This window comes from Mobula hypostoma, chromosome 21, assembly GCF_963921235.1.
Source record: "Mobula hypostoma chromosome 21, sMobHyp1.1, whole genome shotgun sequence".
Classification (NCBI taxonomy): Eukaryota; Metazoa; Chordata; class Chondrichthyes; order Myliobatiformes; family Myliobatidae; genus Mobula; species Mobula hypostoma.
Genome location: NC_086117.1, coordinates 780,722 through 803,518, shown reverse-complemented (window position 1 = coordinate 803,518; position 22,797 = coordinate 780,722). Strand labels below are relative to the sequence as shown.

Below are 22,797 nucleotides of genomic sequence, written 5' to 3'. Positions count from 1 at the left end.
AAAATGGGAATGTCAGTTTTTAATAAATCCAGTCTGATCATCAGAAATAATAGAAGGTAAAATATTTTCAATCCTACGAGCCAGAACTTTAGAAAGAATTTTAGTATCAACATTGAGTAATGAAATTGGCCTATATGAAGAGCATTCAGCTGGGTCCTTGCTCTTTTTTAGGATAAGCAAAATAGAAGCTTCATAAAAAGATTGAGGCAAACTACTCAATTTGAAAGAAACCAAAAAGACGAAGTGTAACTGCGGTATAATTAATGAAGAAAAAGCCTTATAAAATTCTCCAGAAAATCCATCTGGACCCAGAGCCTTCCCTGAGTGTAATGAACGTATAGCCTCGGCGATTTCCGCATAAGAAATGGGTTGATCCATCTGTTTGTAATTATCTGCAGAAAGTGCAGGGATATTTAATTGATCTAGAAAATTATTCATTTCAGTATTATCTTTAGGGGAATCAGAACTATAAAGTTTAGAACAGAATTCTCTAAAGGTATCATTTATTTCAGAATAATCAGTTGTCCTATCACCATTGGTTTTGCAAATTTCTTTAATTTGTCGTTTAACTACATAAGTTTTTAATTGGTTGGCCAATACTTGGTCTGATTTATCTCCGTGAATGTAAAATTGAGTTTTATCTTTAAGAAGTTGAGTTTCGATTGGATATGTTAACAAAAGATCATATTTAGTTTTAACTTCAACACGTCTTTTATATAAAACAGAATCTGGAGCTATAGCATATTTTTGATCTAATTGTTTCAATTGATTGGTTAATTCAATTCTTTCTTTACTAGCTTTATTCCTAACACTCGCAGTATAAGAAATAATTTATCCTCTAATATAGGCCTTGAAAGTATTCCATACAATAAGATTAGAAGTCTCTTCATTTTTATTCTCTTCAAAAAACAAAATAATATGCTTCTTTAGAAATTTTTAAAATTCCTTATCAGATAACAAAGTTGTATCAAAACGCCAAAATCTGTTTGTTTGAGGAAGACCAGGGAGCTCTACAGATAGAAATATAGGAGCATGATCTGAAACGGCAATCTCTTTATATTCACAGGAACGAACTGATGAAATCATTTGACTATCGATAAAAAAATAATCAATCCTGGAATAGGTATGATGAACATGGGAAAAAAACGAATACTCCCTATCTAAAGGATATAAAAAATGCCAAACATCAACTATACCACATTTCAATAAAAAGGATTGAATAAACAAAGCTAATTTATTAAGAGATGCTGGTCTAGAAGACAATCAGTCTAAAATTGGGTCTAGCCAACAGTTAAAATCTCCTCCTATCACCAAAGAATAAAGATTCAGATCTGATAAAAACAAATAAAAATGCTCAAAGAATCCTGGATCATCTACATTTGGGGCATACACATTCGCAAATTCTATTAATTTATTATCTAGTTTTCCTGAAGCTATAAAAAAACGTCCATTAGTATCAGACACTACTTTATGTTGGACAAAGGAAAGTGTATTATCTAGAATCGAAACTCCTCTAGGATTGGCCTGAAAAGAAGAGTGAAAACAAAGTCCATTCCAACGGCTAAAAGAACATAAATTATCACATTTGCGTATGTGAGTTTCTTGTAAGAAAATAATAGGGACCTTAAATTTCCTAATATAAGCAAAAATCTTATTATGTTTAACAGGGTGATTTAACCCTTTCACGTTAAAGTAAGTAAATTAATAGTTTGGTCCATTTTTCATATTATTTAAAGGAAGGGTTAAAATGTAAGTTAAAAACCAAGCCATAAACCTTGAGAAATGGTAACCAAGCAACAAGTTGGCTAAAAATTCAAAAACAGCTTCTGAGAGAAAAAAAAACATATCCCCGCCCACCTCCCAAAGAAAGAAAACTGACCAATAGAAAGTCAGCATCTACAACTACGGACAACCCCCAAAAAAACCTGGTGATCACTCTAATTAATTTCAAGGTTATTTATATTCCAACCTAGACTAAACAATATTCAAACAAGAGATTCAATTCTCATATATCAAAAATACAGTATTAAAAAATATGAAAGGAAATTAGTTACAAAGGTTTACCAAAAGTAAAAGATACAATTATTCATACAGATAGACATTAAACATTTAATCTTATATCTTCATGGAAAAACAGACTAAGCAGTTAGCCTTCAAATTTAAAAAATCTTTGTGCTTCAGCATTCACACGAAACCATTCAAAGGATCCATCTTTAATGAGACTCTCAGTCAAACTGGGTAGCCAAGGGACGGGTTATAACCCTGTTTAAAAAAAAATTCCAACAAAGCTTGTTTAAAATTAGCACGTTCCTGCATAACCTCAAGTGAATAATCTTCAAGAATCTTAATATTCCACCCTATAACCAATCATGCACCTTCGACGGCATTTGTGAATTAAAAGTTTCTCACTTAATCTTGTGTCTTCATGTAAGGAGAAACTAAACAGCTAGCCTTCAGATTTAACCTTCGGATTTTAAAAACCTTTGTGCTTCAACAGTCGAGCGGAACCATTCGTAAGATCCATCTGTAAGTGTGATTCTGAGTCAGGCTGGGTAGCAAAGGGAAGGCTTGAAACCCTTATTAAAAAGCTCGGACATAACTTCTTTGAACTTAACACGTTCCTGCATAACCTCAGGCGAATAATCTTCGACAATTCTAATCTTGCGACCATTATAATCAATCATGCCTCTTTGACGAGATTCGCAAATTAAGAGTTCCTTTGTTTTAAATTCCTGAAAACAGATTATTACTGGTCTTGGTCTCTGACCCGTAGGAGGTCTAAACGCAGGAGATCTATGAACTCGATCGATCATAAGCACAGACGTCAAAATCTCCAGAAATAACTCTTGCAAAAAGTTTGCAAAAAACTCCATAGGATGATTACCTTCAATTAATTCTTCAAGACCCAGAACCCATAGGTTGTTCTTCTACTTCTATTTTCTAGGTTGATAATCTTCTGTCCTAACTTTTTGTTGGACTTTGATTGCTTTTCACAAAGCTTCTGCAATTCATCCATTTCTGTTTCCAGAGACGACAAAATTTCTTTATTATTTTTTATACGCTTATCGTGTTCACTAGGAGTTTGTTGAATAGAATCCAATTTACCATCTATCTGTTTAAATTCAGAGCTGAACTGTTGAAACTTCTCAGAGGCTTCTTGTGTATGACTTTGTATCCATAATAGAATCCAAAGAAGCAGGGGAATCATCCTTTTTAGAACCTCTGGCCCTCCTTGTATCCATAATGAAAGAATATCACACTTAGAAAAGAAGTTTCAAGACAGGTTGGAAATAGTAAGATAATTAGAGTTGGAGCAACGGCAGATTGCTGTTACTCCATCAGCCACCACCTGAAAATTCCAACAGTAGGTTTTAATGTTACAGATTTTGTTAATTTTTCAGAGACCTCACACTCCATCTCCGTGGTTTTATGAAAAGTACTGTCACACACAGGAGCTGCATCTTGAGAAAATACAAGGTGCATTATTGACCATGATGATTAGTTTCACTATCTAACTGTCCTGAGGCAGAATCTCAACTGAAAACATAGACAATTCCTGTTCCCCACAGATGCTGCTTGATCTGAATTCCTCCAGCGGACTGTTTGCTGTGTCCCGTCCATCTGCTTCATTCTTTTCCCATTCCAGAGACTGTTCAGGAACTCTCCGAGACACACCCATTGCTCAGCTTTGTACCCAGACTCCTGGAAGCTGCCTCTTTTTAGTTGCATTGTCAATGATTTCTGGAGGGCTTTCAGCTGTCATAACAAACTATAAATGCAAAGCTGTTTCAAGTTCAGAAATTCAAGCATTGTACATTGTGCCTGTTGCCAGAATTCAACCTAGATTGAAAACATGACACTCATTGTCAATATGTTTCACAATGTGCCTTAGTGCCAACTACTTAATGGATGGAAGATTCCGATTCCATGTGCTGGTTACTAACTATAAGTTCTTTGCTCTTTCTATTAGATCATTAAACAGCACTGAATTAAAGCCTTAGCTAAAAACATAAAGCCATAAGACCGTAAAATATTAGAACAGAATTAGGCCATTGGCCCATCAAGTCTCCTCCGCTATTTCTTCATGGCTGATTCATTGTGGAACAAGGTGAAACAATGTGGAACAACTGTTCATTCCTCCAGGGGACGCTAAAATCTGAATACCAAATTTCAGATCTCAAGAAACAATGAAACTACTAAATGAGTAAACTGCTTTATTCATTGAGAGTCAACAGAAACACACTGACCTCCATGATGTCCTTGATGAGGGGTGTCCATCGAGACAGTTGATAAGTCTGTTCACTGATCCTCTCTTTGCGTTCTGGCTTGTTCCTACGGCGCAAAGTTGACTGAACACCCAACAGAAAGTGAAATTGTCCACAGTTAATTCATAAAATTTTTGTAAGTTTTTCGGTGCTGAACGAGAAATCAACATGTAGTATGACCCTAAGATTTCTGCTCATGTCTTATCAATCAGTATTATAGAATCAGAGAGCAGTTCCAACACCCTTCCTAGGATCTCATGCCCTTCCCAACAGGTGAGTGCCAGATTGTGGCCTCATTCTGCATTTGCTAAGCTTAGAGTCATAGAAAAGAACAGCACAGAAACAGACCCTTCGACCTATCTAGTCAGTGTCAAACCATTTGAACTACTTATTCCCAACCACCTGCACTGGGACCATAGCCAACCATACCCCTACCATCCATGTACCTATCTAAACTTCTCTTAAATGTTCAAATTGAGCTTGCATGCACCACTTGCACTAGCAGTTTGTTCCACACTCTCATGACCCTCTGAGTGAAGAAATTTCCCTTCATGTTCCCTTTAAACTTTTCAGCTTTCACCCTTAACCTTTGACCTCTAGTTGCAGTCCCACCTAATCTCAGTGGAAAAGTCCTGCTTGCATTTACTCTATCTATACCCCTAGTCCTAACCTATTCAACCTTTGCATATAACTCAGGTCCTTCGGATCCAGCAACATCCTTGTAAATTTTCTGTTTTCTTTCATTCTTATTTACATATTTCCTGTAGGTAGGTGACTAAATCTGCACACAATACTCCAAATTAGATCTCACCAATGTCCCATACAACTTCAATATAACATTCTATCTCCTATACTTTGATTTATGAAAGCCAATGTTCCAAAAGCTTTCTTTACAACTCTGTCAACCTAAGACACCACTTTCAATGAATTACAGACCTGTAATTCCAGATCCCTTTGTTCTACCACACTCCTCAGTGCCTTACCATTTACTGTGTAAGACCTAACCTGGTTGATCTTACGGAAGTGCAACATCTCACACTTATCTGCATAAAATTCAATCTGCCATTTTTCAGCCCATTTTTCCAGCTGGTCCAGATGCCCACTGCAAGCCACGATAGTCTTCCTCGCAATCCACTATACCACCAATCTTGGTGTCATCTGCAACTTTGCTGATCGAATTAACCACATTGTTGATATACATAACAATCAACAATGGATCCAGCACTGATCCCTGTGGCACTCCACAAGTCACAGGGCTCTAGTAAGAGAGGTAATCATCTACTACCACTCTCTAGCATCGCCCACAAAGCTAATGTCTAATCCAATTTACTACCGCATCTTGAACGCTGAGCAACTGAACCTTCTGGACCAACCTTCCATGTGGACCTTGTCAAATGCCTTGCTAAAGTCCATGTAGACAATATCCACTGCCTTGCCTTCATCAAATTTCCTGGTAACTTCCTCAAAAAACTCTATAAGATTTGTTAAACATGTCCTACCGCACACAAAGTCATGCTGACTATCCTTAATCAGTCCACGTCTATCCAAATACTCGTATATCTGGTCCCTTAGAATACCTTTAATACTTTTCCCACTACTGATGTCAGGCTCACTGGTCTATAATTTCATGGTTTATTTTTAGAGCCTTTTTTAAACAGCTATCCACCAATCCTCTGGCACCTCACCTGTCACTAAGAATGACTTAAATATCTCTGCTAGGACTCAGCAATTTCTCAACTTTCCTCTCCCAGGCTCGAAGGGGACACCTTGTCAGGCCAAGGGGATTTATCCACCCTAACCTGCCTCACAACAGCAGACACCTCCTCCTCTGTAATCGGTATAGAGTCCATGAAGACTTTGCCTCCCGAGTAAATACAGATGCAAAACATTCATTTGAAATCTCCCCCATCTCTTCTGGCTCCTCATATGGATTTCCATTCTGTTCAGAGGGCCAATTTTGTCCCTTGCAATCCTTTTGCTCTTAACATACCTGAAGAGTGCCTCAGGATTTTCTTTCACTTTGTTGGATAAGGTAATCACACGCCTTTTTTTAGCCATCCTGATTACCTTCTTAAGTGTTCCCTTGCATTTCTTATAATCTATAAGCACCTCATTTGTTCCTATAAGCCTATACCAGCAAAACACCTCCCTCTTTTTCTTAACCAGGACCTCAATATCTCTTGAAAACCAAGGTTTCTAAACCTGTTACCTTTATATTTTGTTCTGACAGGCACATACAAGCTTTGTACTCTCAAAATTTCTCTTTTGAAGGCCTCCCACTTACCAAGACCTCCAAAGAATACCACAGCCTTATAACCATACAACAATTACAGCACAGCAACAGGCCATCTTGGCCCTGCTAGTCCGTGCCAAATGCTGACTCTCACCTAGTCCCACCGACCTGCACTCAGCCCATAACCCTTCATTCCTTTCCTGTCCATATAGCTGTCCAATTTAACTTTAAATGACAATATCGAACCTGCCTCAACCACTTCTGCTGGAAGCTTGTTCCACACAGCTACCACTCTCTGAGTAAAGAAGTTCCCCCTCATGTTACCCCTAAACTTTTGCCCTTTAACTCTCAACTTATGTCCTCTTGTTTGAATCTCCCCTCCTCTCAATGGAAAAAGCCTATCCACGTCAACTCTATCTATCCCCCTCATAATTTTAAATACCTCTATCAAGTCCCCTCTCAACCTTCCATGCTCCAAAGAATAAAGACCCAACTTGTTCAACCTTTCTCTGTAACTTAGGTGATGAAACCCAGGTAACATTCTAGTAAATCTCTGTATTCTCTCCATTTTGTTGACATCTTTCCTATAATTCGGTGACCAGAACTGTACACAATTCTCCAAATTTGGCCTTACCAATGCCTGATACAATTTCAACATTACATCCCAACTCCTAAACTCAATGCTCTGATTTATAAAGGCCAGCATACCAAAAGCTTTCTTCACCACCCTATCCACATGAGATTCCACCTTCAGGGAACTATGCACCATTATTCCTAGATCCCTCTGTTCTACTACATTCTTCAGTGCCCTACTATTTACCATGTATGTCCTATTTTGATTAGTCTTACCAAATTGTAGCACCTCACGTTTATCAGCATTAAACCCCATCTGCCATCTTTCAGCCCACTTTTCTAACAACTCCTCCTATCTTAGTATCATCTGCATATTTACTCATCCAATTTACCACTCCATCATCCAGATCATTAATGTATATGACAAACAACATTGGACCCTGTACCAATCCCTGAGGCACACCACTAGTCACCGGCCTCCAATCTGATAAAACAGTTATCCACCACTACTTTCTGGTGTCTCCTATCCAGCCACTGCTGAATCCATTTTACTACTTCAATATTAATACCTAACGATTGAACCTTCCTAACTAACCTTCCATGTGGAACCTTGTCAAAGGCCTTACTGAAGTCCATATAGACAACATCCACTGCTTTACCCTCGTCAACTTTCCTAGTAAGCTCTTCAAAAAATTCAATAAGATTTGTCAAATATGACTTTCCATGCACAAATCCATGTTGACTGTTCCTAATCAGACCCTGACTATCCAGATAATTATATATACCATCTCTAAGAATACTTTCCATCAAATTACCCACCACTGACGTCAAACTCACAGGCCGATAATTGCTAAGTTTACTCTTAGAACCCTTTTTAAACAATGAAACAACATGAGCAATACGCCAATCCTCCGGCACCATCCCCGTTTCTAATGATATTTGAAATATTTCTGTCAGACCCCTGCTATTTCCACACTAACTTCCCTCAAGGTCCTAGGGAATATCCTGTCAGGACCCGGAGACTTATCCACTTTTATATTCCTTAAAAGTGCCAGTACTTCCTCTTCTTTAATCATCATAGTTTCCATAACTTCCCTGCCTGTTTCCTTTACCTTATACAATTCAATATCCTTCTCCTTAGTGAATACCGAAGAAAATAAATTGTTCAAAATCTCCCCCATCTCTTTTGGCTCCACATGTAGCTGTCCACTCTGATTCTCTAAGGGACCAATTTTATCCCTCACTATCCTTTTGCTATTAATATAACTGTAGAAACCATTGGGATATATTATTCCAGGATCGAGTGACTTGTCATATGAAGAGCATTTGATGGCTCTGGGCCTGTATTCACCAGAATTCAGAAGAATGAGGGGTAACCTTATTGAAACCTATTGAATGGTGAAAGGCCTTGATAAATTGGATACGGAGAGGATGTTTCGTATGATAGGGAGTCTAAGACCTGAGGACACAGCTTCAGAACAGAGGGATGTCCTTTTAGAATGAAGATGAGGAGGAATTTGTTTAGCCAGAGAGTGGTGAGTCTGTGAGTCAAGCAGCTGTGTAGGCCAAGTCTTTATGTATATTTAAGGCAGTGGTTGAGAGATTCTTGACTGGTCATGGCATGACAGGATATGGGGAGAAGGCAGGGATTGGGGCCGAGAGGAAAATTGGATCAGCCGTGATGAAATGGCAGAGCAGACTCGATGGGCCAAATGGCCTAATTCTGTTCCTATATCTGATGGTCTTATGCTCTTTTCCTATATTTTGGATCTGATTTATTTTTCAAATTTCACATCTGTTCATTTACTTGAGCATCATTGGAAACAAACTTCAACATCTAATATTTCAGACTTTGATGTCTGTGAGAGTTCCAACCTAGAATCTGAGTTAATCTGAAGGTTCCAGTCTATACCTGTGCTACTCCTTAAGAAGCTGCAGGTGCTGGATGGTAAAAACTTGTTTTTGACCCCAATGTAGCACATTTTCTTTGGACAAAATAGAAACCTTCGCTAGCTTGAACTGAGTGTAGCAATAGGATACTTCTATTTCTCATCAAGGCATCAAATTCTGGTGAGAGTTGTGTGGCATTGTAAGAAGGATCATAAATATTTTTCCCACTTAGTACTTTCAAAGAACATGTGACACACAACCTGATATGGTGGCTCCACTGTACAGGATCAAAAGAGGTTAGAGAGCATTGTAAATTCAGCCAGCTCCATCTTGGGCACAACTGTCCCCACCATCAAGGATATCGTCAAAGCCAGTGCCTCAAGATGGTAGCATCCAATACTGAGCAACCTCACTGCCTGACACATGTCCTCTTCTTATTATCATAAGTCTATAAGACCCTAAGTCACAGGAGCAGAATTACGCATTTCAACCCATCGTGTCTGACCATAAGATCATAAGATGTAGCAGCAGAATTAGGCCATTTGGCCCATCAAGTCTGCTCCACCATTTTATCATGGCTGATCCATTTCCCTCTCAGCCCCAATCTCCTGTCTTCTTCCCATAACCCTTCATGTCCTGATTAATCGAGAAACTATCAATCTCTACTTTAAGTACACTCAATGACTTGGCTTCCACACCCTTCTGCAGCAATGAATTCCACAGATTCACTACCCTCTGGCTAAAGAAATTCCTCCTCATCTCTGTTGGATGTCCCGCTATTCTGAGGCTGTGCCCACCATCAGGGAGGAGGCACAGGGGCCTGAAGAAGCCCAAACACACTTAATATTTTAAGAATAACTTCTTTCCCCTCCACCATTAGATTTCTGAAGAGTCCCATGACCCCATGACCCTCATTATCCAACTTTTGCACAATCTATTTATTTTTGTTGTTAATTAGTCATTTGTTATACCTGTACTGCTGCCACACAACAACAAATTTCACAGCTTCTGTCAGCGACAATAAACCTGATTCTGACACTATCTGTTAATTCTGAAATAATATTACAATCCTTAGCAATCAAAGTTGTAGAAAGCTGATAATTCAGCATCATTAAACTTATTTCCCAATCTATTGTCAAAGGGTTAACTGAACATACATCGGTGACGATGGGGATGCCAAGATGAGCCATGTTGTTGATGATTTCACTGTCCTCAGGTGGAATCTGGGCGTGCTGAATCAGTTTGTTCAGGTTCTCCTCCGTGATTCCTAATTTACAACCAGAAAGAACAAGATGCATTGAACCTGAGATAATCATTCGTAAAATCCACCTTCAAAACTTTTTGCTACGTTAATGTAACTATTCAACAATCTTGCACATTTCAGAGCAATCACTGGATTAAAGCAGGAATTGTGAGTGCTCTGTGTTCCCGATTCCCTGTGCTGGTTTCCTCATTTTACACCGGGTTTATCGCTGGAGAATAATCATTTCATTCAAGCATGTCCTACATACTAAAGATCAAGCATGAGCAGATACAATTAAATGCATTGTTTAAATGCTATTTGGATAGATAACTGGTTATGAAAATCATTGAGGATATGGGCCTATTGCTAGCAAATAGGATTAAAGTAGATAGGCATCATGGTCAGTATGGATCAGTTGGGCCGAAGGGCCATTTGCGTGCTGTACAATTGCATGACTCTATGACACAGCACAATGCATTCCCTAACAAGGTTATGCAGCAAGAAGATGCTCTAGAAAGAGAACAAATAAAGTAAAAAAACATTTATAAAGACCTTTCCTCATGGCTAAAACTGCAAGCACAGAGAGTAGCCAGCCTTTGTGGATCACACACTGGAACCTCCTCTCTCACTACAGTGGGAGCCCAATATCATTCATTTCATTCATTACTGTCTTTCTCTCAATAATCAGGTTCCTATCATTCAAGTAAGCAGGCAGATATGTATGCAGCTCTCCTCCTGGGTGTACATTTGCTGCCTTGGAGGTAAGTGAAGTAAATTTACAGTACATATCTGTCACTGTAAACTACCCTGAAATTCATTTCCTTGCAGGCATTCACAGTAGAACAAAGGAATAAAATAGAATTAATGAAAAACCAAAGACAAAGACTGAAAGGGAAACTCCAGGCTGCAGATTGCAGCAATGGCAGCTCAGAAGTACTGTATATCCCATAGTTCCTTGAGCTGCCCACTGTATGTCACAGTATATTGCCAGCACAAATTCTGTCTTCGGTTTGACAGTATTATCAACTAAGTCAAGCTGCCAGGAACATGTCCCATACCTCTGGTCAAATAAATTGTACAGCAGAAAACCAATCCAAAATCAGCCTCTCTCTGAGCCCTTTCCTGATGCACACTGAAGTAACCAGAATTCCAATTTCACTATTCACTCATCCTTGCAAGAAGATGTGAAAACTAACCCCAGCCTGACAATAGTTTAGCACTCAATTGAACCATTGTCTAGAATACATCGTTCAACATCCTGCACCAGGGTTTGACTTTAGGCTCAGCTCACCAAGTAGTCTGCAGGAAAAAGTCAAACTCTGACTGTGAAAAGAAAAACACTGAAGATGATGTAAATGTGAAATAAAAACCAATAATGGTGTAGGCATTGAGCAGTTTCAATAAAGACACAAATTTCAGGTCAGTTCAGATGGAAGATCACTGAGCAGAAATACCAGTTCAGTTTCTCTTCCACAAACTCTTAACTTTTTTCTCTCTGACACTTGGCACCATTTTAAGGATTAAGTTTACAGGCTACAGACTATCAGAACTTTAGTCTTTCTCACTCACCGTTCTTAAGAAAAATGTAGAGAAGGATGATGCGAATTTTATCGTAAGTGGAAACATTGTTATCCAGCAGTATGGGAACAATAGCACGCATTGGATCTTTGATCTTCTCTCCTTCAGCATCTGTCCCCATGGCCAAATCCTAATAACAAAGTCAGATTTGTAGCTCCTTATAGAATCATTGTGGGCACCTTTTAGTTCATCGAGTCTGTTGGTCCTATTGACACGTAACCCTGCATATTCTCTCCACATGTCCATCCAGTTCCTTTCTGAAAGCTACACTTGAACTTGCTGTATATATACCACATTTTCAGACAGCAGATTTCACATCATAACTACTCATTAGGATCTTTCAGCATGTTCCTTGTTAGAGACTTGCCCCAAACCACTCCCATTTGCTAAACTATGGTATGGATTTTGAATCAAGGTCAAGAGACACCTGTTTGTTGAGTCTTTTGTACCAGTTAAAATTATTCCAGGGAAATTTCTTAAACCACCTTCTGCATTAGTCTCTTGTGTGAGTCCTAAATAAAGTGACAGAGCAACTGGGCTTATGGTTAAGGAACTAAATGACACAGATGTGAGTAATGGTGGAAAGGCTGAGGTGACATTCACTGTTACATTTTACAATTTAGTTCATTAAAGTCAGATTCTGATCATTACAGCAATAAAAATGGGCACTCAGCAATGTCAATGGTAAACTTTCATTCTCAGGCTTAACATCTTTATTAAAAAAAACTAACTCTGAAGATCTGATGGACTGTTCAGCACAGACTAGATCAGCTGAAAGGTCTGTTTCTGTGCTCTTGTGCTCTAGAACTCTGTGACTGAGTTTGGAATCTACATTTGCTTTCAGAAATAGGGTCCTCATTTCTATCAACTGAGGAATGCTGAAAATTCCTTCCTTCAGTTAGTCCTGACGGAGGGTCTCGGCCTGAATCGTCAACTGCACCTCTTCCTAGAGATGCTGCCTGGCCTGCTGCGTTCACCAGCAACTTTGATGTGTGTTGAATGCTGAAAATTGTTTGAAACACAAATGGAGAGATGGGGTTGCTTGGGGCTGGTGTGTGTGTAGCTTGGTGACATCCCCCTTGTCACAGTTTGTACCCAGAGAAGGACTTGCAAAGTTTTAAATTAGTATGAGGCAGGAGTGGATGTTGGATTCAGAGGCAGGATGCAAAATATTGTGTTGTACATTTCCTAGATTATATTTGTCACTTGTCCAGCCATTTCTATTCAAGTACCTGTCTAAATGCCTTTACAACATTTACATAATTTAAAACACATTGGACAGGAACTCTGACAGGAAAAGCGGAGAGAGATATGGTTCTAATGAAGGCAAAAGGATTCGTGTAGATTGACATCATGGTTGTCAAGGACACAGCAGGTCCGTTCCTGTGCTGTCCGATTCTATGATTTACGGGGATGAGGGAGATAACAGACTAAAAAAAAGATGAGTAATGATAGTGCTCCTGAACAATGGACATCATGATGCAGCTTAGCAAAGCTCCTAAATCTAAAGATATAAAAGGTGTCATGTGCCCCGCACAAAGCTTAGTAATGAAATCACTGAGAGATCAGAAATATTGCCTGTTAGACTACACATAAAGACATGCACTATACTGTGCTTCCCTGAAATCCAAATAAGAGGCCACTGCCCAACCAGGTCTTAATTTTAATTCTCCATGTTGAAATTGATGAAAATTTTCTCTGATCTTACAGAATTGTATATTTGTTATATCTTATGTCATTCGTAAGGAGTGTTTTAAAATGCAATCGCATGGTAATAAATGCGAGCATTGTGATTCTCAGCATAATAACACAAGCAGCCAGGTACAGCCCCTTAAACAAAAGAAAATCTGCAGATGCTTGAAATCTGCGCAACACACACAAAATGCTGGAGGAACTCAGCAGGCCAGGCAACATCTAGGAATAAAGTACAGTCAACATTTGGACTGTACTTTTTTCCATAGATGCTGCCTGGCCTGCTGAGTTCCTCCAGCATTTTGTGTGTGTTGCACAGGTACAGCTCCTGGTGTCTTATAATACTCTCCTCTCCTGGTGAATAATCTGTGTGTGTCCCATGGTCTATAATCTCACCTGCTCAACTCGACATAGTTTATCCACAGTGCCCTGGTAGTGTTTCATACAGTCCTCAGCAAGGTGAAGATGTGTGGAATACTGAAAGTTAAAAATGGACATCATTTAATAGAATTAATGAAACTCTTTTATATAAATTTGCTCTAAATTTGTAGTATTTTCTTATATTACTATAAACATTGATTCATCAGTAATTGGTAAACTATATGGTACAAACATCAGATCCTCGAGCTGTTATTCTGCCAACGTTATTGTGGAGACCATGAGTACCTTACTGAGCTCCTTCTGATACTGTGGCATCTTCTTCAGCATCTGTGACAAATCCCTCATGGTTGTCTGCAATGAAGACAAATGTTATTATTGAATGCACCAGCCACTGATGTCATTCACACACTGCTCTATGCAATGTGAAGATAATGGTCATAAATGTGTTTATCATCGTTGTGCTGAACAGTCTCATGTTCTATCATTTCCCTCAATTCTTCATCCCATCTCATCATTCAGAGCAAACTCACCAACTGTACATAAACTGCAACTATGAGCCAGGATAGAACTGCAGGAATATTTCAGCATAAAATTCTACCCTAATGTTCACAACAAAGATCAGTCTATCCTGGAATTCAAGAGAGCTGATAGGTAGCTCAGAGCTCAAAATAAATACATTATTGGGAAAGCACCTCACAAAAGTGCACTTGTTAAATGCAAGCATATACACACACACACACACACACACACACACAGATACATGTGTGGATTCACACAGAAACATACATTCAGAGAGGCACACAAACACATATTTGTATAGGAACACAATTTGTCTTCCTTAATAACCAAAATTTTACTGACCTTTGCCTTGAATAGACTCAGCAGCCATTCTGTGCGGAGAATTCTGAAGTTTCCCCACCCTCTGGGTGAAGAAGTTTCTTCTCATCTTAGTCCTGAGCTGTTGACGAGATTGTAACCTGGGTTCTAGACACCCAAATAGGGGCATTAACTGCATCAACCCTATCAAAGCCGCGAAGAGTTTTGGACTTTTCCAGGAATCATCTCATGCTATTTTAACCTTAAGATAACAAAGGCCTGTGAAAATCAAACAAACCTGCAGATGTTGGGCAACTGACGATGCTGGAAACACTCAGCAGGTCCGGCAGCATCTGTAGGACAAGTGGGACAATTAACATTTCAGATCAAAGACTCTTTGCCCAGGAACTAAAACATTAACTGCTTCTCTCTCCATGGATGCTGCCTGACCTGTTGACACTTCCAGCATTTTGTCCTTCCATACAGGTGCAGAGTGCTTAACTGCTCTAGAAATGACCAACTCATCGTCTGAGGATTCAATCTGTGAAACTCTCGTTGAATTTTGCCCCTCTATTCAGATTTCCAGATGTGGTCTCAGATGTGGACCCAATAAAATTCTGAAATCTCGATTTGTGTCTAAATCCTCCAACAATGGCCAATATACTATCTGCCTGCCTATCTGGTTGCAGGATGGCATGTTGATGTTCAATGACTCACCTAATAATTCATCTCTGAACATAACCTTTCAATTTCTCACCGTATAAAAGAAAATGTTAAAGTGGATGCTGTCAGATGCTTCCACCTGCCGTGTGCTGATTGTTTCATTCTGTGTGTCTCTATTCCCTTGACTTCTCTGAATCTTCCTCATGATTCAGTTTAGTATTATGGATTGGCTATACTCTCAGTGGATACTTTATCTCTTTCCAATATTTTTATTATTAATTTTACATATAAGAATACAGAGTACAAGAAAAAATATATAAGTGGATACTTTATCAGGAACAGGAATGGAACCTGGTGTAATCTTCTGCTGCTGTAGCCCATCCACTTCAAGGTTCGATGTGTTGTGAATTCAGAGACGCTCTTCTGCACATCACTGTTGTACTGTGTGGTTATTTGAGTTATTGTTGCCTTCCTGTCAGCTTGAACCAGTCTGGCCATTCTCCTCTGACCTCTCTCATTAACAAGGTGTTTTCACCCACAGAACTACCACTCACTGATGATTTTTTATTTTTCGCACTATTCTCTGTAAACTCTAGAGACGAGTGTGAAAATCTCCAGAGATCAGCAGTTTCTGAGATACACAAACCACCCCATCTGGCACCAGCAATCATCCCATGGTCAAAGTCACTTAGATCATTCTTTCCCAATTGTGATGTTTAGTCTAAACAACAACTACACATCTTGACCATGTCTACATGCTTTTATGCATTAAATTGCTGCCACGATTGGCTGATTAGATATTTGTATTAACCAGCAGGTGTACAGGCGTACCTAATCCCCTGACTTGAGTCACTGATCCAGATTGTGATGAACTGGGTCTCAGTACCAGACTCTGAGACATGCCACTAGTCATGGTTTCATGACCTGAAAATGATCCACGTCTGCATCTGTCCATTAGCCAATCCTCAGTCCACACCAGTATATTACCCCCACAATCAAAACTCTTGATTTAATAAAATTTTGTGGCAGCCGCTTTAGAATCTATAAAATTTATAAAAATAAATCTGCATATCCACCATTGCCTTCAAAACTCTCCATACACTTTCTGCATTGTTAGTTTCCTCAGCTTCTTCATTCACTCTACACCTCGAGACCTCCACTGCTACAGGAGGGTAGCTGTGCCTAAACATATGACAGCCTCAAATGAAGTCGTGCAAACACCCATGAACACAAACATACCCAGACACAGGAGCACACATTTACACGTACACACATTTATGCTCAAAAGCACTTGCACTTTGGTGGGCATAATCACAGGTTTTAGTGAGTCCTGTTAGTAATATTGTGGTTACTCTTTTTTCATCATTCTAAAATAACAATTCCACTTACTTCTCAGTATAGTTTTCAGTTGTTAAGTGTACTATTACTGCACTTTGATTTAATTTTCTGACTATAATTGAAAACCAAGTCTCTGAGGCAGATGTAGGTGCCTTGTATAGAATGCTCTGCCACAGACAGCAGTGGAGACCAAGTCCATGGGTATATTCAAAGCGGAAGTTGATAGATTCCTAATTGGTTGGGCATCAAGGGATATGGTGAGATGGCAGGTGTATGGGATTGAATGCGATCCAGGATCAGCCATGATGAAATGATGGAACAGACTTGTGAGCTGAACGGCCTAATTCTGCTTCTATGTCTTATGGTCTTATGGTTTAAAACTGAGTAAATCAGATAAGTCAGGAGATATGAGTTTTCAAATCCAATCAAGATGAGCTTAGCCAGGTAAATATGTTGGAATAAATACAAGATCGTAATTCCTAATCGTTTTTTTCTATGCATTCCATAAACATGTTCTCAAATGAATATGTAGGGAAACTGAAATAAAAATAACAAATGTTGAAAATACTCAGTAGGTTAGGCAGTATCTGTGGAAAGAGAAGCAAAGCTTTCATTTTAGGGTAAATCAGAAATGAATGGCTTTCCACAGAGATGCATCTCAACCTGTTGAGTATTCCCTGTGTTGTTCATGGTTTATATTTTAGATGAGACTTCGGACAGCCACGTCAGGCTGCTAGAATTATCAACTAGATAGCTGGTGTTTTGATATCCCAGTAAGAGTCTTGGATTCAGGAGAGTGGTAAAGGAGATCAGAAATAAAGCAAATACAAGGATCCAAACTGTCTGCACTAACCTTTTCTCCAGTTGCCATTCTCTTGCTTGAAGAAAAATCTTTCAATGACCGCGTCACTTCCCTGGAGAGAGAAAACTCAGTGTTTCAACAGGAATATACTGTACATAGCTGATGTGCTTCACAAAAACGGACACTTTTTCTCCCAACACATTCTGGAAAGTTGATTATTGAATGTAGCGCAGTTCAAACTTTGATCCCTTAGGCATATCGTCTTTCAGTTCTGGATTCTGCCTTAAATAACTTGTCTCCATCTTCCAATCTTCCAGATCACTGAGGTAGCCTGGGTAGGGGCCGCTCCCAGCAGTTTCAGCCTCAATGATGTGTGGAGACATCACTGGCTAATCAGTCTATCAGCAAGATTTTCAATTGTCTGTGTAACGACAGCCTGCCAGGACATGGGTTGTGAACATTGCTCTTCACTAGAATTAGAAAGACAATAGAATACTATAGCTACAGTACAGGCCCTTCGTCCCTCGATGTTGTGCCGACCCATATATTTTATTTTAAAAAAGAACTAAACCCACACTACCCAGCAACCCTCTATTTTTCTTTCATCCATGTGCCTGTCCAAGAGGCTCTTAAATACCCCTAATGCTTTAACCTCCACCACCATCCCTGGCAAGTCATTCCAGGCACCCACAACCCTCTGTGTAAAAAAACTCACCCCTGATATCCCCCCTAAACTTCCCTCCCTTAACTTTGTACATATGCCCTTTGGTGTTTGCTATTCGTGCCCTGGGAAACAAGTACTGGCTATCCACCCTATCTGTGCTTCTCATAATCTTGTAGACCTCTGTCAAGTCCCCTCTCATCCTTCTACGCTCCAAAGAGAAAAGTCCCAGCTCTGCTAACCTTACCTCATAAGACTTATTTTCCAGTCCAGGCAATATCCTGGTAAATCTCCTCTGCACCCTCTCCATAGCTTCTACATCCTTCCTATAATGAGGTGACCAGAACTGAACACAATACTCTAAGTGTGGTCTCACCAGAGATTTGTAGAGTTGCAACATGACCTCTCTACTCTTGAACTCAATCCCCCTATTAATGAAGCCTAGCATCCCACAGGCCTTCTTAACTATCCTACCAACCTGTGCAGCGACCTTGAGGGATGTATGGATTTGAACCCCAAAATCCCTCTGTTCATCCACACTCTTAAGTAACTGACCATTACCCCTGTACTCAGCCTTCAGTTTTGTCCTTCCAAAATGCATCACCTCACACTTATCCGGATTGAACTCCATCTGTCACTTTTCTCCCAACTCTGCATCCTGTCTATATCCTCTTGTAACCTTCAACAACCTACAGCTCCATCCACAACTCCTCCAATCTTTGTGTCATCCACAAACTTACAGGCAGAATACTTTCCTTCCACTACTACCCTCTGCTTTCTTCCTGTAAGCCAATTTTTTATCCAAACAGCCAAAGTTCCACTGATCCCATGCCTCATGACTTTCTGGATGAGTCTCTCCTGGGGGACCTTGTCAAATGCCTTGCTAAAATCCATGTAGACCACATTTACTGCCCTAACCTCATCAATTCCTTTTGTTATTCACAAAGAATATTTCTAGCATCAGGGAGGAGGTACAGGAGAGGAGCCTCACTCAATGACTCAGAAACAGCTCCAGTAGGAGCTTCCATTAAATGGAGTAATATTCATATATTTATATGCATTAAATATTCTTTTGTTCTATATTGATATTCTAAAGGATCAATATCCATATCTCATGTGTGTGTGACTTTCTGCTGGTGTTTATGATTTAAAATATTTTGCTGTTTTGGTACTTGGTTAGTTCTAGTTGCTGACATTGTGACAATGGCTGCCAGTTTGCAAGGGGGTTTCATAGGAAATCTTAAATACTGCTTTGTAACAAGTTTGCTCTACAGGCAGTAGTTGTGAGTAAAATATCAGATTTCGGTGCAAATTCATTCTCTCTCTGAATGTACCATAAATCATGGAGTAGAAAGCACCCCTTCTACCAATTGCCTATCAGCTGGAATGAGTGCCAAAGCAACGTCTTTCAATTATTGAGGCATTTATAGTAAAGTTTAAAAGAATCTTCCATCATCACAAATGTGATACAAATTTTTTATAATATGGGTATAAATGGCAGAAAACATAAACAAATGAATAAATAGCAGCACCATAACCAGCCAAGAAAAGCAGAATGAAGTCCATAGTCACGTACTGAGACACCTCTGCAATGTGCTTATGACGGAGAGTGATCCAGAGATCATCATCCTCATCCAAGAGCACCTCCTTGACCCGGTTTTCACCAATCCCACTTGTTTCATACCTGAGGGACAGAAAAAGATCAAATGAAGTAGATAAAATGACTGCAATCGCCAGAATGCCTCCTGGGACTGTCTGTTACATCTCTCCAGGAGCAGTCCATACCATGCAATGCTAGGTACAAGATGATAAGAGGTATAGATCGAGTGAGCAGCCATAGACTTTCCTAAGGTGGAAATGGCTAATACCAGGGGCACAACTTGAAGGTGACTGGATGAAAATATAGGGAGAATATCAGATGCAGATTTATTTTTTTTTACACAGTGAGTGGCAGGTGTGTGGAATGCCCTGCCAGGATGGTGGTATAGGGAGATACATTTAGGGTATTTAAGAAAATCCTACATAGGCACCTGGATGATAGAGAAATGGAGGGTTATGTGGAGGTAAGGGATAGATTGATCTTAGAGTAGGTTAAAAGGTTGGCACAACATTGTGGGCTGAAGGGCCTGTATTATGCTGTAGTGTTTTATGTTGGGGATGGAGAGAAGTTCTCACATTGATACATTTATATAGCACCTCAACTCCACAAACTGTCCTCGGCACTGCACTGAAAAATTAACAACATTCATTGCCACACCATCTCAGAGCACAGTTAGCCATTGTTGGTTAGTGTTTCACTAATTATTTTCAGGAATTCTATGAAATGGTCTGGTAGTTGACTCTCAGCAATGAAGACTGAGGATGGGAAAAATGAAGTGAAGACTAAATGGCACATTGGGCTGATAATAAAAATGTAGCTGAGAACAGAAGTAGAGAAATTACAAGGTTTAAGAAGAAAATTCTGGGGCTCATGGCCTGACAGCTGGAGGTGAAGTCACTAACAGTGGAATAAGTTGTATAAAGAATGCACTGGAGGCTAAGAGGGATCACACGGGCTACTGGGGATAGAGAGGATTCCAAAGATGGGGAAAGAGCTGAAGACCACCAGAGATTTGAAAAAGATGATAATATTTAAAAAGGAGATAATATGTCAGAGATGATTTTTTTTTTGGTTTTAAGCTGAACATAGGTGTAGAAGCAGCAAATCCATTAAGAGTAACACACACACACATAAAGTGCTGGAGGAGGTCAAGTCGCATCTACAGAAATGAATAAACTTTCAGCGTTTCGGGCCAAGACCCTTCATCTGGACTGGAAAAGAAAGGTGGAGACTATAGAATAAAAAGGTGGATGGTAGGGAAGGAGGATACTTAGAAGGTGAAAACTGAGAAAATGGTGCTAGTGCATTGTGCAGACACTGGTGGCTTCTTCCAGTTCATCCACAAAACAGTTTATTCCTCTTCTCTAATGTCTTTCCTTTCCTTTCAAGGGAGTTGGGGCTCCGTCGGAGTTCGTGAGCTACAGTTCAAACTTTATAAGCAGTGGGTTTTCAGACTGGCTGTGCAGCCTAGTACTTCACTATCTCCAGGAACAGACTAGAAGATGTGTGCCCTTGGGGAACGGCCCTGTGGATAACTCAGTTCCTCACCGATTTTGCCGACTGAGGAGTCATGTGAGGCAAAAACACGGAGAAGGCAGGTGGTTCGTTTGCTAATCACTGGCCACTGGCTGCTGTCAGAAGGTGGTCCCATACTCAAGCATTTGTTTTTGTGCTTTTTTTCTCTCTCTCTCTCTCACACACACAACAGGGGACTTGGAGAAGCAACGTGGAAGACTGCAACAAAGGAACAGCAAGTTGCTGGGCTCCACTCTCGTTGTTGCAGGAGTGATATTCTCTCATTCATTCTCTCTCTCTCTCAAGTGCTGGGTTACGGGCTGTGGTTTTGATGGACTCTGGATCAAGGGCTCTTTAGGATGTTCATGGTGGGGGGAGGGGGAGGTTCAATGCTTCTGCTGTTCCTTGTGTAAATGGAGGGAGGAGGGGGCTTTGGGGCTTTCAATATTTCTATCATACATTCTATGGGATTTCTTGTTTCATGGATGTCAGTGAAGAGTAAGAATTTCAGGATGTATACTGCATGTATTCTCTGATACTAAAATGAACCTTTGATAGGTGAAGCCTAGGTGGGAAAGGTAAAGGGGTGGAGAGGAAAGAATCTGATAAGAGTGAACAGTAGACCATGGGAGAAAGGGAAGGAGTGGACCCAGTGGGAGGTGATAGGCAGGTGAGAAAAGATAAGAGACTAGAGAGGGGAATAGAGGAGAAAAGGGGGAGGGAGATTTTTTTCTGGAAGTAAAATTCAATGTTCATGCCATCAGGGTGGAGACTACCCAGATGGAGTATGAGATACTGCTCCTCCACCCTGAGTGTGGCCTGGGAAGGACGAGGGAAGGGGGAGGGAAGGAAAGGAAGAGGGAGGAAGGGAGAGAGGGAGGAGGAGAGGGGAGGGGCTGAGGGGGGAGGGAGGGAGAGGGAAGGAAGGAAGAAAGGAACAGAAAGAGAGGGAGGGAGGAGAAATAGAGGGGGAAGGAGGGGGGAGGAGAGAGAAGGAAGGAGAGAGGGAGAGTGGGAGGGGTAGAGGGAGGGAAGGGAGGGAGAGGAAGAGAGGGAGTGGGAAGGGGAGAGGGAATAAAGGAAAGAGGAAAGGGAGGGAGGGGAGGAAAGGGGAGAGTGGGACAGGGAGGGAAATAGAGAACAAGGAAGGGGAGGGAAGTAGAGGGAGGATGAAAGGAGGAAAGGAGATGGTGGAAGGGTGAGAGAGAGGGAGGGGGATGGAGGGAGGGATGAAGGGAGAGTGAGGGAAGGATGAACAGAGGGATAGAGAGGATGAGGAAAGGGAGCGAGTGGGAGGGAGGGGGATGAAGTGGTAGGAAGTTGAAGGTGAGGGGTGAGGGAGAGAGAGAGAGGGAGGGAGAGGGAGGCAGACAGAGGGAGAGGGATGGAGGGAGAGGGAGGCAGACAGAGGGAGAGAGAAGGAAGGAGGGAGGGGGAGGGAGTGTGAGAGGGAGCTTTATTTTATCATGTTTCTTTGTTCTTTTGCTTGGATGTTGCCCATAAATTGGGTTTGGGTAGCTCTGTGCATGCCCAAATGAGGGTTACAA

General features: G+C 40.4%; 1 protein-coding gene across 2 annotated transcripts in view; it reads right to left on the bottom strand.

Moving 5' to 3' along the window:
• The window catches only part of LOC134359724 (syntaxin-binding protein 1), a 168,120-nt gene that overhangs the window by 26,810 nt on the left and 118,513 nt on the right, over window positions 1-22,797 (bottom strand). For both annotated transcript variants that reach the window (XM_063073244.1, XM_063073245.1), the window contains exons 10-16: window positions 19,712-19,819; window positions 17,526-17,586; window positions 14,141-14,206; window positions 13,871-13,951; window positions 11,774-11,912; window positions 10,119-10,228; window positions 4,248-4,349 (exon numbers count right to left, since the gene is read on the bottom strand). In XM_063073244.1, coding sequence (XP_062929314.1) covers window positions 4,248-4,349; window positions 10,119-10,228; window positions 11,774-11,912; window positions 13,871-13,951; window positions 14,141-14,206; window positions 17,526-17,586; window positions 19,712-19,819 — 667 coding nt within the window. The remainder of the gene's footprint in view (window positions 1-4,247; window positions 4,350-10,118; window positions 10,229-11,773; window positions 11,913-13,870; window positions 13,952-14,140; window positions 14,207-17,525; window positions 17,587-19,711; window positions 19,820-22,797) is intronic.